Here is a 15,517-nt window from a genome sequence, read left to right as displayed (position 1 = left end):
GATGCCTTCATTTTTCCTTTAACATCAAAATGAGTATTTCAGGCAAAGCAAGAAACCTACAGATTTCCCCTAACTTCAGATCTTATTCTGAAGCCTTGTTTTCAGACCCTGAGGAAAAGAACAGGAAATTTAACAGAAATTAAGTGGAGGGGAGATATCACAAACCAGTTTACTTGCAGAGATTTAGTCTTAACTTTTGAAGCAGTATTACTGAAAATAAAAAAAAAAAAAAGAAAACAACAGAATTTCAGGTGGTTTTAAAATTTTTATTTTTATTTCAGTCAGGCAAAGAAATTCTCAGCACCTATCAAATGCAGACTATTGAAACTGTGTAAAAAAATCCAAGTCACTGAGTTATGATCACTCTACTACAATATCCAGGCAAATCTTTCTTCTACCCTACTCAGAATTACTATGCAATTGATAGTGTTGGCATGTTCATAGCTACCATCTGACATCACACTTTATCAAAATCCTTGGAGGGTTACTCAATCTCATCACATAGGGGCGTAAACTACCATGATACTACTGAAATACTACTGCTACATAGCTGAAGATTCTGCAGCACCAGCAAAATTACCTTACCACAAAACCCCACTAAGACTTGCTACTTAAAGTAATGGACTACTTTGCTAAAGACAAACAATGGAGGGATGGGAGGTACTGTCAGTAAATCCAAAATTCTTATGAGCAAATCTAAAATTCAGGGATAGTTTCATTATGACAATGTATAATTTCAACTCCTAAAACACCTGGAGAGGGTTAGCAGTGGAACAGTACCATCATCTGAAGAAGATGCAGTACATTCCATTCACCTTCTTAAAAACTTTCACCTGAGAGGACTGGATGTTGGAAAGGAAGGATAACATCATACTTCCTTTTCTAAGTTCAGGTCTAGTGGCAGACTTCTAGCTATACTCAATCAAAATGGCACAGCTGTGGATTTAGAGCTTTTCCTAGTAACCTAAATGCATACAAGGTATGTGAGAAAATTTTTGAAATATGCTATAGGAAAAACAGTCAGTTGTGATAGCCAATATATTGTATTACTTATTCATTGAGTTTTTCTGACTTTCTGACATAACCTCTGTATTCTTGATACTAGGTCGGTAATACGTCAAGAGTAGTAATACTAAAATTGTTATTTAAAAAAGGAAAAAGGATAAAAAAAAGATGAAGTTAAACTCTTCAGCTGATTTGTAACGATTTAGTTGCTCTGCGATCTCCACAGCTCTCAGTGTTACACTAGAGAGTGCATGCAGAACTGACCTGAGCCACAGCAACACTGGGATTCAGGGGCCCAATGTCTGTTAGGTGAGACATAAGACACGTCTGCTGTCACCTCTGCGGCATCCCAAGGACAGCACATTTCATGCAGGGAGATAGATTTGCTATGATTGCTGTAGCCCAGGGAGATCTGAGAAATGTGCATTGCAAAAAATCAAGAGAAGAGAGAGTGAAAGCACATCATTTATAAAACAGCTTGACTGAGCAAGTAAGTCTGATTACCTGCACCGTGCCACTATTGTCACTACGGCTCCACAGGGAGCACATTCATTTGTCATTTCCATCGCACCGTATCTCAAGACATACAAGTATTACATCGAATGCATCCCTCAGCAGTTGGCCCGCAGCCTGCTTTCTGGCACATCTCAAATCCACAGATAAATGCTCAGGAGCAGCATGCTGCTCTTCATCATCCTATTTCTAACCTCTTGTAAAGCATCTGCACACAGGCTTTATTTCACCGGCTTCAGGTTTTCCCAGGTTACTCTCCCTTACAGATATCTGCGTTTGAAATAGGTGAGAGTGCTCCTTGTGGGACTCCAGGGCCTGCGGGACCCTGCCAGAGCCAGGGTACTGCCGGAGGGGCAGGAGCCGGAGCGAGTCAGGGTGGCATAGGCAGAGGGGGAGGTGGAGCGGGGTAGGGTAGCGTAGCCAGAGCGGGACAAGGTATAGGAGGAGCGGTTCAAGGAGCTGTAGGGGGGGCGTGTAAGTGTGCCGTAGGTGGCACGGGTCGAGGAATAGCCCAAGCGCCCCTCGGGGCTCCACAGTGACCGGGAGGTGGGAGCCCACGTGGAGCCAAAGCGAGTGGTGCTCTCATAGGAAGGGCCCCACTGAGAACCACACAGTGAGCGAGAGCCAGAGGTGCCGACAAGCTGGGAGATAGAGCGAGAGGTGGGGGCACAGAGGGAGCGGGCTGTGGGACCTGCCGTGGGGCGCGGCGACGGGGAGCACGGCAGGCAGGCAGAAGCCGAGGAGTCCAAGGCCTGAGCGGCAGGAGAGCTGGCAGGGCGGGCCCCCAGGGCCACCAGCGAGGCGGAGGTGGGCGAGCACAGGGAGTGGGCCGCGGGGGGCCCGACGGGGCGGGGGGCTGGGGAGCACAGCGAGTGGGATGCCGGCGGTCCCACGGGCCGCTGTGGCGCTGGGGAGCACAGCGAGTGGGATGCAGAGGCACTGCCCACCTGCAGCACTGTGGGGGTGCTGCTACGGTCGGCAGCACGGGGCACTGGGGAGGCCACGGGGGAGCACATGCCGTGAGCTACGGCGGCATTCAGGGGCTGGGAGGACACGGTGGGCACCGGGCCGCACTGAGGCTGGGTGCTGGGAGAGGGTGTGGAGCTGCAAACGACGTGTGAGATGGAGGCACCAGGCACTGAAAGGGGAGTTGCAGGTTGCATGGGATTACCAATGGTGTGGAGTACCGGAGAGCACATGGAGTAGGATGGCGGAGCAGACATAGGGACTGCCTGGGGTGCCCCATTGGGACTGGGGCCACCCATGAAGTGGGTCAGCAGCGCACTCACCGCATTATTCGTGGGGACAGAGACAGAATAGGACATCGGCCCCCCTCCACCTCCAGAGGGGTGTGTGGGAGCAGGACCTGTCTCAAAAACCACATGAGGCATGGGGGTGCAAACAGGGTTGGATGCTGGGGCTGGCATGGAGCTGTACATGGATGGAGCCATTGGAGCACATGTAGCAGGAGGTACAGTCTCGCATATGACACGGAAGCCAGGATCGCCTCCCATCTCAAAACCGGGATTGATGCTTGGATTGAAGCCTTGGTTGCAGATGGAGTTGCATAAGGGATGGCCTGCAGGGAGGTACACAAAATCGTATACAGGCTGTCCCCCTGCGCTGCAGTTTGGGTTACACACTGGGATACATATATATTCACACATGGAGTTGAAGGCAGGGTCTGCCACAGGGACAGCCGTTGCGGCTCCCCCAGAGCCGTTCATGGGGACGGAGCCATTCTCACACACTGGGAGTGAGCCATTCTGGCTGATGGGCAGGACACCATTCTGGCCTGCCGAGCAGCACACTTCAGCTTTGGCACATCCCTTGCAGTAGGCAAACTTGTGGCACCCAAGGTTGGCCAGGAGCCGGTGGCAGCCAAGCCTGTAAGGTGTAAACTCCACGATGGTCCGTGCCTGTTGATTGGATGCCAGTGTTCCCAAACTGGAGCAAGACAAAGAAAATAATTAGGACCCTAATCATTAGCACTCAGAGACCTAAGTGCTACAAGATGAGCGTACAAATTAAGTTTGATTTGCTATGACATATTTTAGAAACAAACTGTTATGACAATTTTGTTATTCTTGTCTTTTTTCAAAAAAACATATTCTCTGTTGTGGAAAGCATGGTTAAAGCTTTTGTCCCAAGAGAAGATTTGGAAGACTCCCATAGTCACTTCTGTAATTAGAATTAGAAAAATCATTTGTGGTACTGACTTGAATTCTTAAAAAATGCCGCACCCTTCTGCCTCAAAGGTGTATTTATTGCTTACCATTTCCAGCAGTTCAACAGGGCAGCTTTGTGGAATCCAGTTCATTACTATTCAGTGGGAACAATTCTTAATTTCTTGCCCTCAAAACTAGTCATACTTTGTAAGTTCTCCTTGTCATGAAGAGAAGCAATGCATATTAATGAACAGCTACTTTTCCTAGAATGTTACAGCATCTTGGAAGCTTCCAGTTTCCTGTGATTAACGTGTTATGAGCTTAGAATGCATATTGCTATTTCTCACTGTCGTTCTCTAATTGTTCCTATATGTGGTTAGTGCCAGTTCATGAATATTTAGAGGAATTTTATTATAAACTCAATAGGATTGTAAGGGATGGGGGACCCAGTTAGTACTTCTTGAGAAGTGTGCAGGCAGATATTTGATGCACCCACTTAAATATTGAGAAAAATGAAGCAGCAGCATTCCTTGCCAGCTTTAAATGATCAGTTTCAAGAGAAGTGAGGCTTTTAATGGAGTCTCAAACTAATAAGAGGCAAAATGTCCTGTTCATGTGCTAGACACTAAAAATACCAGAACTATTTTCTCTCTCAAAACCTGTTCTTAACTTTCACATCTTAGTCAACCCCCAATATTATACCCATGTCAAGAACTGATTAACTTACTCAATGGTCATTGGCTCTTTGAATAAACCACAGCCTTCTAATGTCATTACACAATTCTTCATATCTTCCTGGAGAGGATTACAGAAGGAGATCTCTGCAGTACATGGTACTTTTAGTCTGGGCTGGCTCAGTAGCTAGTTAAAAAAGAAACAAACACATTTTTTGTTTTTTAATTCTTACAAAATTGACAATGAGGTAAATAAATTTTAAGGGAAAAAATTTAAAAGGATAATTAATACTCATTTCTTTCTGATTTGCTTCTATGATCTGTATACATTACTAAGTCAACTGTTTTACTTTAAAAATCACACCAATCTCACTAAATTTAAAAAAAAGCAGTAAGATAAAAGAAAAATATAAAATATTTCAAGTTTATTGGCATTGTACATCGGAAGTGGCTAATAAGAGTCCCCAGGTCTGTTCCTTAGATCCCAAAGTCCATAATTAAAGCTACTTACCTTTACAATAACAGGGGGTCTGTTGACCACAATATCCCTGCTCACCATCAGAATTTCTCCACATTCTGGGTCTGAGACAGCAACCACTTTCATAATGTTGTGATCACAGAGATAAGGTCCATATTGATTGTATGATATACACACCGGAATTTTTTTCACTGTAAAACAAATTTATTTCTTTTATTTGTCTGAATTTTTAATTAATATTCCTACTTTCCTTCCTCCTAAACTTTAACTCACACTTACAACAGCCTAATTAAATACTAAGTTGTCATAGCATCTTTGAAAATAGACAAATTTTTTTCCTGACTTAGGGTGATACATTGCTATCTTCCACAATCAGTTTCACAGTTTTCAATTCATCTGTCAGTGAATTTGCAAGATTAGTTGATGATGATGATAATAATTAAGCAAAATTTGGAATCTTTCCTCCCAGTGTAATTCCTAAAACAACAATTCAAATGTAGGCAAATTAAAGCCTCATAAAACAGAATTTTAATATCAGCCTGAAATTTTGTCTTATAATGATCTGGTATAATGAAAGAGATCTTGTTTCTTCCAGAAAAAGACATTAAACTATGGAAACAGGCATTTATGTTCTTCTACACATTTCCACTTCCCGGCATGTGGGTATGCCTAGGTGCTCTAAGCAAGTGTTTTTCACTGGTTGATATCTTCTGGCCAAAGAAAACATTGCTTTTCTGATAGACAACTGTGGCTTTATCTTTGCATTGAGTAAAGAGTACAGAATTGAAATTTCAGTAAAACAATTTTTTAAACTATCATAAGAATCTCTAAATTGAGAAATTAAGGAAAGACTACAATTTACCTGTCACCATACATGTAGTATTGACATGGTGCTGATTTTTGAGTGATCACCTTAAAGGGAATTCAGCTGTTGATATTTAACACTGTACACATCTCGCTTCCCACCACTATTAGAAAGTCTCCACAAATCCTAAAAACCAACTGGGCTCCTAAAAAGAACAGCATATTAGACACCCTCTTACCTTCCCTTGGACCCAATGTGACATTCACACTGTCTTTCCAAAACTGATCCATTGGGCAACCGCTGTAGGTTATAATTTGTGCGCACAAATTAAACTTCAGGGTTTTGCTCTCATTACGCAAATTTTCAAGCAGCCAGTTCAGTTGCACATCTTCACCATACATTGGACAGTTGGCCATCTTTAACCTCATGTTAATTCCAGAGTCACTCAGAAATGGGTTTTTCAGAGACGATAACTCTCTGTCGATATGACAGTTGGAAGCGTTGCAATACCCTGGGTGAATCCTTCTGTAAGCCCGGTAATAGGCTTCTTTGTTTTTCACAGAACCTGTTGAAGAAGATATATGATAATGAATCTGCTGGAGGCACAAGAACCCTATTATTATTCTACCCAAATAATAAAGATAATTAAATTTATTGCTTCTTCTTCCTGAAACCCAAAGTAGCAGGTTGTTGTAGAACAAATGCACCAGATAATGAAATATGAAATACAGCAGACAATGTACTGAAGAAAATGAGCACCTCAGGGAAAAAAAAAAATTATAAACCTTATTTTACTTTAAGTAGTTAAATATAAAAAATGGTCTTGTAAATCTCAAAATGTATGGTTAGTATGAAACTGAAAATATAACTCTCTAAAAGTATAAGGGTGAATATGAGATGCTACCATTCTCTCAAAAGACAAAATATGCCGTTAAAACAAAGAAACTGTCAATTGTTTTCCAACCAATTAAAAATAAACAAAAATCCCTGCAGAGCTTGCAAATGTACAATCAGCTGCGATCTACTGTTCATTCCTTTATGCAATCTTGCTGGTTGAACTCCTCCTGCCTACTAGAATATGAAAATCAGTAATCCATAGCCCAAAGTAACAACAGCAGCATATACTAATAAAACATTCATTTAGTAAGTAGGGATATTTTCTGACAGACCTAGTACAAGAAGCAACAAGTAAGATGTTAATCCTAGGTTTAGAAGAATTTGTGGGTTTTTTTAGATAATCTCCAGTTTGCTAATCTTTTAAACTACTTTCAAGGTGAGACCAAACCTTATACATATAAACAGTGTTATTTAAAGGGCTGGAATGCACATCCTGTGAAGAGCAGGTAAGAACTTTGGCTTTGTCTTGTTTGGAGAAAAGGAGGCTGAGCAGCAACCTCATTATTCTTCCTTGCTTCCTGAGAAAAGCAAGTGGAAGGGGAGGTGCTGAGCTCTTTTTCCTGGTGTCCAGTGACAGGAAGCATTGGAATGGTTCAAAGCTGTGCCTTGGAAGGTTTAGTCTAGACATTAGGAACAATTTCTTTATTGTGGGGGTGGTCAAACAGTAGAACTGGCTTCCTAGAGAGGTGGTTGATGGGCCATGTTTGTCAGTGCCTTAAAAAGAGGTATTTAATAGTGTGTTTCAACTTTCACTCTGTCCTGACATGTAAGGCAGTTGGATGAGATGGTCATAGTAGGTCCTTCCAGCTGAAATTATCCTATCCTGTCCTATCCTATCCATTAGTATGTGCTTTGTTTGAATCATCTGAATATATTTAGAAGTTTTAAAATCAAGATCTCTGAAGACAAAAGCATCTACCTCTTTCTCAAAAATGAAAAGACAACTTCAGATTGTTTTGCACATTTAAACACAGGAGAGATTACTTTGATAATTTTATATGATTAGCCTGTAAAATTTCCTCTAACCCATTCAATATCTTTCATCATACCTAGTTCATACTTGTAAGCTCCAGTGATATCTTCAAATTGCTCACTGCCAACACTCTTGGTGATTAGACGTTGTCCACATGGCCATGTGTCACAGAAAAATTTTGTTCTTTTGGCATTGTTTTGGGAAAGCCAGCCAACATAGTTTGAATTTACTCGAGAAAACATATGATGACCATCATAATCCAAGTCCAGTTCCCCTTCCCTGATGCTTCGAACCCATGTAGGACCGCTGCAAGCTGAACCTAAACCAGAGAACAAAAATGTTATAACACATTGTAAATTGAATAGTAGGGAAACTCAGCAATGTAATCTGAGGAAAATCATTCCAACTATAGTGAAATTACCTCTGCCTGTTTCCAGAGGTGTTGGATCCAGACACTGCCAGTCGCCACAGCACTGATTTATATCTCTGCGAGCCATCCAAGATTCATTCCAGCAGTGGTATCGCCTGTAGAATGAAGGAATATACAATTAAAGATGTCTCTTGGATTATCAAATTTAGCACCTATGACAGAGGAAAACCATGTCAACAATAATTTTTTAATCAGCTGAAGATTTTGTATGTCTAAACGCTGTTAATGGCGTTTATGACAGGAATGGTTTTGTTTGCTTTATATCTCTCAGGCTGGAAATTTGTTCCAGAACCCCAAAGGCCTGATTGCAAATTTAGTAGATAACATGAGAACACAGTTCTTTTGTTTTAGTTTAACAGGAATTGAAAGCTTTATATGAATTAAGCAATCCATTAAAAGGAACATCAGGAGGACAACATAGGTATCAACCAAGTGATTAAGACTGAAGATAAAAGTCCAAATTAGAGATAAATTTTCCCTAACATTTATTGATCTACTTTACACTTTTACAGCTTCTAAGCTTGATGGCCTTATTTTTTTCAGCTGAGAGGGATAAGGCAGCATGGATTCTCACAAGAGGTTTTCCTTTTTTCTTTTTTGAAACTCTACATTTAATTGACTGCCTCTTTAATAATGTCAAGGTTTTGAAATGCGTTATTAGGAAACTGAAGAGCATTACCCAGATAAAGAAAGAGATACACCAAAGAGGGACACTGATCTGCTAAAATTATACTGGTTTTCCTATCATGTAATTTTTAAAAGAGCAAAAGAGCTTTATATTTTTCTTATTTACCATAGTTTGTCTTTGCCACACAGGTTTTTACCAGTAGAGTCAAAAATCTCATTGATACCAAGTGGATTCTCAATTGAACAAGGAAAACAGAAGCTTGTGACAACACGGCTTGGAATTCCCAAACACCTCATCACTGTAAGAAAAAAATATGAATGAATAATTAGAAATCACAATTAGTTAGACAAAGCCTTCACTTATTTTATAAATAATTATCTTATATCCTAATTTGCAGTTATAGGAACACAATGGATAGGAAGCAATATTTGGGATGCAACATCTTCAAAATTCTTTTTACTTCTTGGAAAGCAGTTTGGAAAAAAAGCCTAGCAGAAAGGAATGTTTTTTACTTTTCCATCTTAAAATAAAAACCAAAAACATCCACAAAACCGATGGTTTAAGTTCAGAAATCATTAACCTGATTCTGCACTAATAAAACTTTTTTTTTTTTTTAGTAAATAATGTGGTTCATATAGATTCACATAGAGGACTTCAATTTAACTTTCTTCATTCAATGTAGAAGCAGGTTCAGTAGATAAATGGTATAAAGCTGGAACTCAGATCTTCTGTTCTGTAGAGCTTAGTGCACTATCGCCTAATCTTTTGCATTAAAAGGAGAATATAGCCTAATGCACTTGTTACACTTGTGTTTTGGGGGAGACATTACTATAGATCTTCCTGTTCATAACTTAATGCTTCTTCTTATCATGCAAACATCAACCAAAGCATAAATTTTGGCTCTACAATGGGGTTGTGGAGGTTTTGTTGGTTCCTTCCAGCCCCAACTACTCTATTATTCAATGATGCTTCACTTGCTCTGTGTTTTAATAAAAGTTTCAGTATTGATAACTGCATAACATAAAGGTCACAGAGAAGATGGAACTAATTTTCTTGGTCTTCAACCTGTATAGGAAAGCAAAAGGTTGATAATAAACACTATATCTGGAGCATGAGAAAAATATTTTTTTTTTTCTAGTAAAATGCTTACAAGTGAAATTATTCAAGTAGTTTTTATGGTCAGAAGTTTTTGATCCTTGTGTCCTTTCTTCTTTTCTCTATAAACTAGGTAAGGGACAACTGAAATATCTTACCTGTGCACATTACTGAAGCAAGAGATCCACAGTACCCATATCTGACCGGCCTGCATCTACCACTGTACCACTGCTGTAGAATAGGGACACTTCCATTCCAGGAAAATGGCTTTGTTCCTTTCAGGTAATCATTGTTTTCTGGAATCTTCATGATACTGTTAGTGGTATGGCTGCTTATCTAGAAAGAGAAAAGAAAAACAACCTTTTCAAATGGCCAACCATGTCTTCACATTCTAAGCATGTCTCAAAATCATCAGAGATTAGCATTTAAATGATTTTCCTGTGAATCTGAGCACAGGAAGGATTTTCCTGGGAATCTGAGCACAGGAAGGATTTCCTCTGCTCACCTGCTGTGCTAGATTACCATGCAGTTTGTCCTTCTTCACTATAATGAAGTGTGACCCGATCTATTCAGAGGTCTCACACCCGCACAGATCTTACCATGTGATTCACCACCATGCTGACATGCACGGGGTCATTGCGCCAGCAGTGGTCACGATCAGAGCCGTGATGGTAACTCGCACCCATATCTAAGATCTTCAAGCAGATATCCAGAATCCCATCTTCAAACTAAGGAAAAAGACGATTATATAGGCATCATGGTATGCTGATGTTGCTAAAGTACTTTTCTCATCAATAATCCAGTTTTTTTCAATTCTGTGAGTTGCCCTGTCACCTCTCCTGCCCTTTTTTTCCTTTTGTTAAATCAAGCACAGCTCCTAGTGGTTTGCATGGTATTGCCTGTCTTCCTGAAGGAAAACCAAAGGCAAAAATCATGTCATTTTTACTTATGTTTGACCAATGGAATAATTTTCCTTCTGAAGCACAGAGTTTGTTTCACCTGTTCCCAGAACATTCTGCAATTTCCCTCATTTTACTAGATAAAACTTTGTTCCAGTTATTTGGGCTACAGTGAAATTCTCAGGCATTTTGGTTCATGTATGCATAGTCTGAACTGATCTTAAAAACCTTTGCACTACAAATAGAGCATATATTTCTGAAAAAATTCAAACACTTCATTTATCAGTATATGGATGTCATCTATTTCTGAACAAGTGTTAAAAAAATACCTGTCCAAAGTGCCATGGTCGAGAGGTTATGTGCTTGTGGACTCCTTCATACAGTATTCCATGTTCATTCAGAACATACTCTTCTCTATGGGCCTGACTGTCCAAATATACAGGGTCATCTGGAAAAGATGAAAGGCTTTCATTCAGACAAAATGTACCTTTCTAGTACTTCTGTATTTCTGCATCACTGAATCCCACTTTCTTTTCCTACCAGTTTTTGATGTATACTTTTATGTTAAAGGGCTCTTTAAGCACTCACAGACAATTCATTCCTACTTACAGCTAGATAATATCTTTATTAAGTCTCTCCCTGCTGTAGAACACATTATGGAAGAGTTTGCAATTTATCTTCACACTAAGCTGTTTTACAAGTCAAACACTCAGCAACATGGAGTTGTGTATCTGATTTAGATCATATCAGCACAGACAATGTGAATATTTGTCATGTAATGATTTTGGCGAGGTTCTACAGACTCCAGAATTTCTTGCTACCTGAGCCAGATCTACAGAATTTAATTTGTATTTTTAACTGTATTATTTTATGATGACAAAACAGTATCCACAGAATTACAAAATGGTTGAAGTTGGAAGGGGCCTCTGGAGGTGATATGGTCCAGCCTCCAGCCAGTTTCCCAGGCCACATCCAGATGGCTTTTGAATATCTCCAAGGATGCAGACTCCACAACCCATCTGGGCAAACTGTGCTAGTGCTCAGTCACTCTCACAGCAAAAATGTGTTTCCTGATGAACAGAGGAAACTTCCCAATGCTTTCTATCCTGTCAAGACACTGTAATAGTTGTGGGGAAAAAATTATACCTCACCCCTACTACCACTAAAAAATCGAAAAATTGGCTTGAGACAGTCTTGAACTTGTAGGAAAAAGATTAAAAAGAACAGAATTAAATCTCTCCTTGATTCTCATTGTTTCTGTTACTACATCCTTTATGCACCAGTTAAAAAATAATCTTCAACAGTTTTACTCATCACTAGCTATTTTTCTTAAAACAATCTGATTGTCAGTAGAGTTCTTACCTGCACACCATGGGTTAAAAAGGACATAAAAATCTCCAAGACACCTCTGATATGTGTGACCACAAGATGTGATTTGCATATTGAGAATATAACGGCCAATGCAGACATTGGAAGGAGGAAACACGCTGATACTGATGCATTTTGGCTGATGAACTTTGTAGGAAGCACTCCAGCAGGTTTGATCCAGACATCTGCCCATTGGGAAGGTGCATTTTGTCTCATTTGATTCACAGGGTCTGAGGCCTTTTCAGGAAAATGAAAATCACTTCCATCAGACTACTAAACAAAGCACATGTAAAAGGCTAGTAATTTGCTTAGGCATCATTTGCAAGGCGAAGCTCCCAAGGGTGGATTTCTTTTTCACTTGTCACTTCTCTAGCAGAGTGAGAAAACTTTACATATTACAAGAACTGCCTGATTTAGGGGAAGGTAGTCTCTTCACATGAAATACGAGTAGGTTATGGGAATACGAAGACTATGAAAGAAGTCTTCTGAAGTCTATGGGAAATATTATTAATCAACAAAGGACTAGGAAAGTCTACAGAGTGTTTGGGAGTGACTACCTGTCTCCACGGTGAAAGCAGCCTGGTCCACGGAGTCATCCCATTCTCGATTTTGGAAGCGAGCATATAAGCTAAAGGCTTGCCCTCTCCTTATTATCTGTCTGTCAGTTCCGAAGAAATGGGTATTATGTATTTGACAGTTGGAAGGACAGTTCAAGTCAACTTCTCCCAGCTCAATAACTGCAGGACAGAGAAAGGAGCACAAAGAAAAAGCCTCATATAATTAAGTTCCCAGTTTTGACTGTGGTTAAGATTAGGTGAAAGAAAAGACAATGATGAAAGACAGAGATAACTCTTTCAAAATTCATTCAAGACTTTATTCAAAATTCAGCAAGACTGAAATTGAGACATACATCCGTAAAAGATCCTTTACAAGTTCACCACTTTTCTAGCTTGCAGATGGAAACTTGTCTAACTCTTTGATTTTTGTAGTTGTGCTACAAGTTTCACTTTTTTTATATAGTGCCTCATTGTAAATACCTGATGCTGAAGGCCAATATTAGTATCTCTACTTAAAAATAGAGATACTAATCAGAATCTCTACTGACTTTGCATTGTAATATTCTCTCCACACATTACAACATGCTGGCTACAGACAGTTACAGTTTTGCACATGCTATCATTTGAGATGTTTGGGTTTGTTTAATAAAAGAAATAAAAAATTAAACAGAATGAGTAAAAAGCTTGATAATGTGTATGTATTTGAAAGCTTAAGTGGCACTCCAAATTATTAATGAAAAAAATAGATATGTATAAATATCTATCCAAGACTTAAAATAATGTTAAATATGCATGCAGATGTCTCAGTCTGCACGTCCAAAGTCATAAAAACGTTTGCAGATATCGTTGAGGAACTTAATGGAGATGGAAATATTCACAAATTGTGACATTTTAAAATGCTGACAATCTATCCCAGGTGCTGTGATTAGCTTGACAAAAATCTTGGCTGATTCCCCCTTAGGCATCCTGCCTGCATATCAGTCATTTCATAGGAGTAATTATGACATTGGTGCCAGGAGGATGGGTGGCAACATTCATCTTTACTTATTTGCATACAACTTTTTATTTTCCAAAGTTCTGCTTTCTAATTGAAGATGATGGGAGCCACAGATTCTCAGCAGTTTTGGAAATTGAGTTTACAGATGTACAAAGTCTTGTATATTATTATAATTTTAAAGGGTTAAGTTAGGTCCTGCTAAGCCTACAGAAAAATCTAACTATGCATCTTCTCTAACTACATGGGTACCTGCAGAATTAGTATTTAAGGGAAAATAATTTTTCCCATCCAAAACCAAGGGTGTATCTACTCATAGCTAAGCCCTTAGGATCAGGGAATTTTTAACACAAACCAGTGGAGTTTCCCAGGATCACATCTTGAATTAAATAATAATTTAAATTAATTGAGGAGGGGGTGGGGGCAGGTGGAATAGGTAGGAAGAAGCAAAAAAAAAAAAAAAAAAAAAAAGGCATTTTTTTCTGATTTGTTTTCCTTGAATAAAAATAATCTTGTTTCTCATCTAACTATTAAACTAGGTCATGCCTTGATCATTCAGATTTTCAACAGAGATCAGCAACAAATGCAGAGCTGGGTGCTACCCATGATAAAAATATGCACACAATCAACAAAAACCAAAAAATACAGGAGTGCATTACATCATTATTGCTCGTGAACACAACATACCTGCTGACAAGAATGAGGAACAGAACTGAACTGAAAATCTTATGTCTTAATGAGAGTTGTCAACCATAACACAAAGTATTCTGGTCAAACCGAAAGTACTTATAGCACACATGGCAAATTCCTGTGGTCAAGAACACTGAAAGAACCTGATCCCTGCCTAGTCTCTGGAGGTGTTTATAAACCAAGACAACTACTCTTCATCTACTCAGTAATCCAGCTGAACTGGAACATCAGGCAGCTGAGGTATTACATTTCCCAGGGAAGCTCTCTAAAGTCGGCCCACAGCTTGCTTATCAGATTTAAGTATTGCAACTGGATCACAAACGAGCTAATGATTAATTTCTTAAGGAAAGACAGCTCAGAAAAAATACAAAAGGCAATTCAGTTTCACATTTCTTACTGGATTTCTGCCTCTGGTAGAAACCGGACCATCAATACCAGTCACAGTGTTTTCTCTATCAATTCATATTTTTCCTTCATTCAAGACAGAATACTTCAGGTATTCCTTGGAAAATAATTGCTTCTAGCATGAAAATACTGAAAGCTGGAACTCTGTGCTAATGCTAGCAATAAAGTTTATTCTTTTCCATGCTATTTCCTATTTTCAGAATTGGCTGTTGTTTCACTAAATCTTTTCCATAGCTTTTTCCTTCACAGTAGTTTTTTTCAAAAGTTGTTTTGTCCAGTCTCACTAGTTCCACAAAGAACATTCAAACATACAAGTAATCCCTACACAAAAATATCTGCAATTATTTAGGTCTGTACACATGATCATTTAATTATTTCTGTTTTCAGTCCTGGTTTAAGGGACATTAAAGTTTCAAGACACTTACCTTCCATTTTTTCTTCTACATGTACTGGAATCTGAAGCACAGTACTGGTGGATATACCAGCTCCTCAGCAAGACGTCCTGCAAGGTCTGGCTGATCTCCTCTGCCAACCAACCTAATTTCCTCTCAGTAACACTTATATTCAGAACTAAGAGGCCGTCACACGTGTTGCATCAACAAAATACCAGTTTTAAAAGAGGCCCCACCCATGTGTCTACTGATGCTCATAAATGATTCATTTTAACTTCCAGCATTATTAGGGAGAGTCCTGCGGCTGAAGGGAGGGAAGAGATCTTGGTAACCTCACCTATAGCACAGTGCTCTCAGTGTCCCACAGCTTGCCCTGTCTCAAAAATACTTTAAAGCCAGGATGAATCTAAACACATTTCAGGGTAAGCCATCATTTGTAGCCATCCAAAGTTGCCATAAATACCAGCACCTACTGTTCCCTTCTGGCTAGACATCTGCAGACAGCTATGGAAAACAATAAGGAACACTAGACTAAAGCTGGATTTA

The 15,517-nt window shown here is 39.6% G+C and overlaps 1 protein-coding gene across 1 annotated transcript; it reads right to left on the bottom strand.

Annotated features, from left to right (window-relative positions):
* Window positions 1-252: 252 nt before the first annotated feature.
* On the bottom strand, window positions 253-15,171 carry LOC103815836 (protein-glutamine gamma-glutamyltransferase 5-like). Its single transcript, XM_050971391.1, has 13 exons — window positions 15,005-15,171; window positions 12,491-12,670; window positions 11,928-12,170; window positions 10,895-11,013; window positions 10,266-10,394; window positions 9,825-10,002; window positions 8,737-8,869; window positions 7,935-8,038; window positions 7,590-7,832; window positions 5,882-6,208; window positions 4,872-5,029; window positions 4,414-4,547; window positions 253-3,465 (listed from the first exon to the last, which is right to left on the bottom strand). The coding sequence occupies exons 1-13, from the start codon at window positions 15,009-15,011 to the stop codon at window positions 1,779-1,781; spliced, it is 3,642 nt and encodes a 1,213-aa protein (XP_050827348.1). The 5' UTR covers window positions 15,012-15,171; the 3' UTR covers window positions 253-1,778.
* Between the last annotated feature and the right edge of the window lie 346 nt (window positions 15,172-15,517).

Source organism: Serinus canaria, chromosome 2 (assembly GCF_022539315.1).
Source record: "Serinus canaria isolate serCan28SL12 chromosome 2, serCan2020, whole genome shotgun sequence".
NCBI classification, from domain to species: Eukaryota; Metazoa; Chordata; class Aves; order Passeriformes; family Fringillidae; genus Serinus; species Serinus canaria.
The sequence above is the reverse complement of the archived record's forward strand: the minus strand, read 5'-3'. Positions and strand labels throughout refer to the sequence as shown.

Coding starts and splice junctions, on each gene's coding strand:
- LOC103815836 (XM_050971391.1), bottom strand. Junction 12,171..12,490: donor TGCTTTCACCGTGGAGACAG/GTAGTCACTCCC, acceptor TTTCCTGAAAAG/GCCTCAGACCCTGTGAATCA. Junction 8,039..8,736: donor TGTGGCAAAGACAAACTATG/GTAAATAAGAAA, acceptor TTCATTCTACAG/GCGATACCACTGCTGGAATG.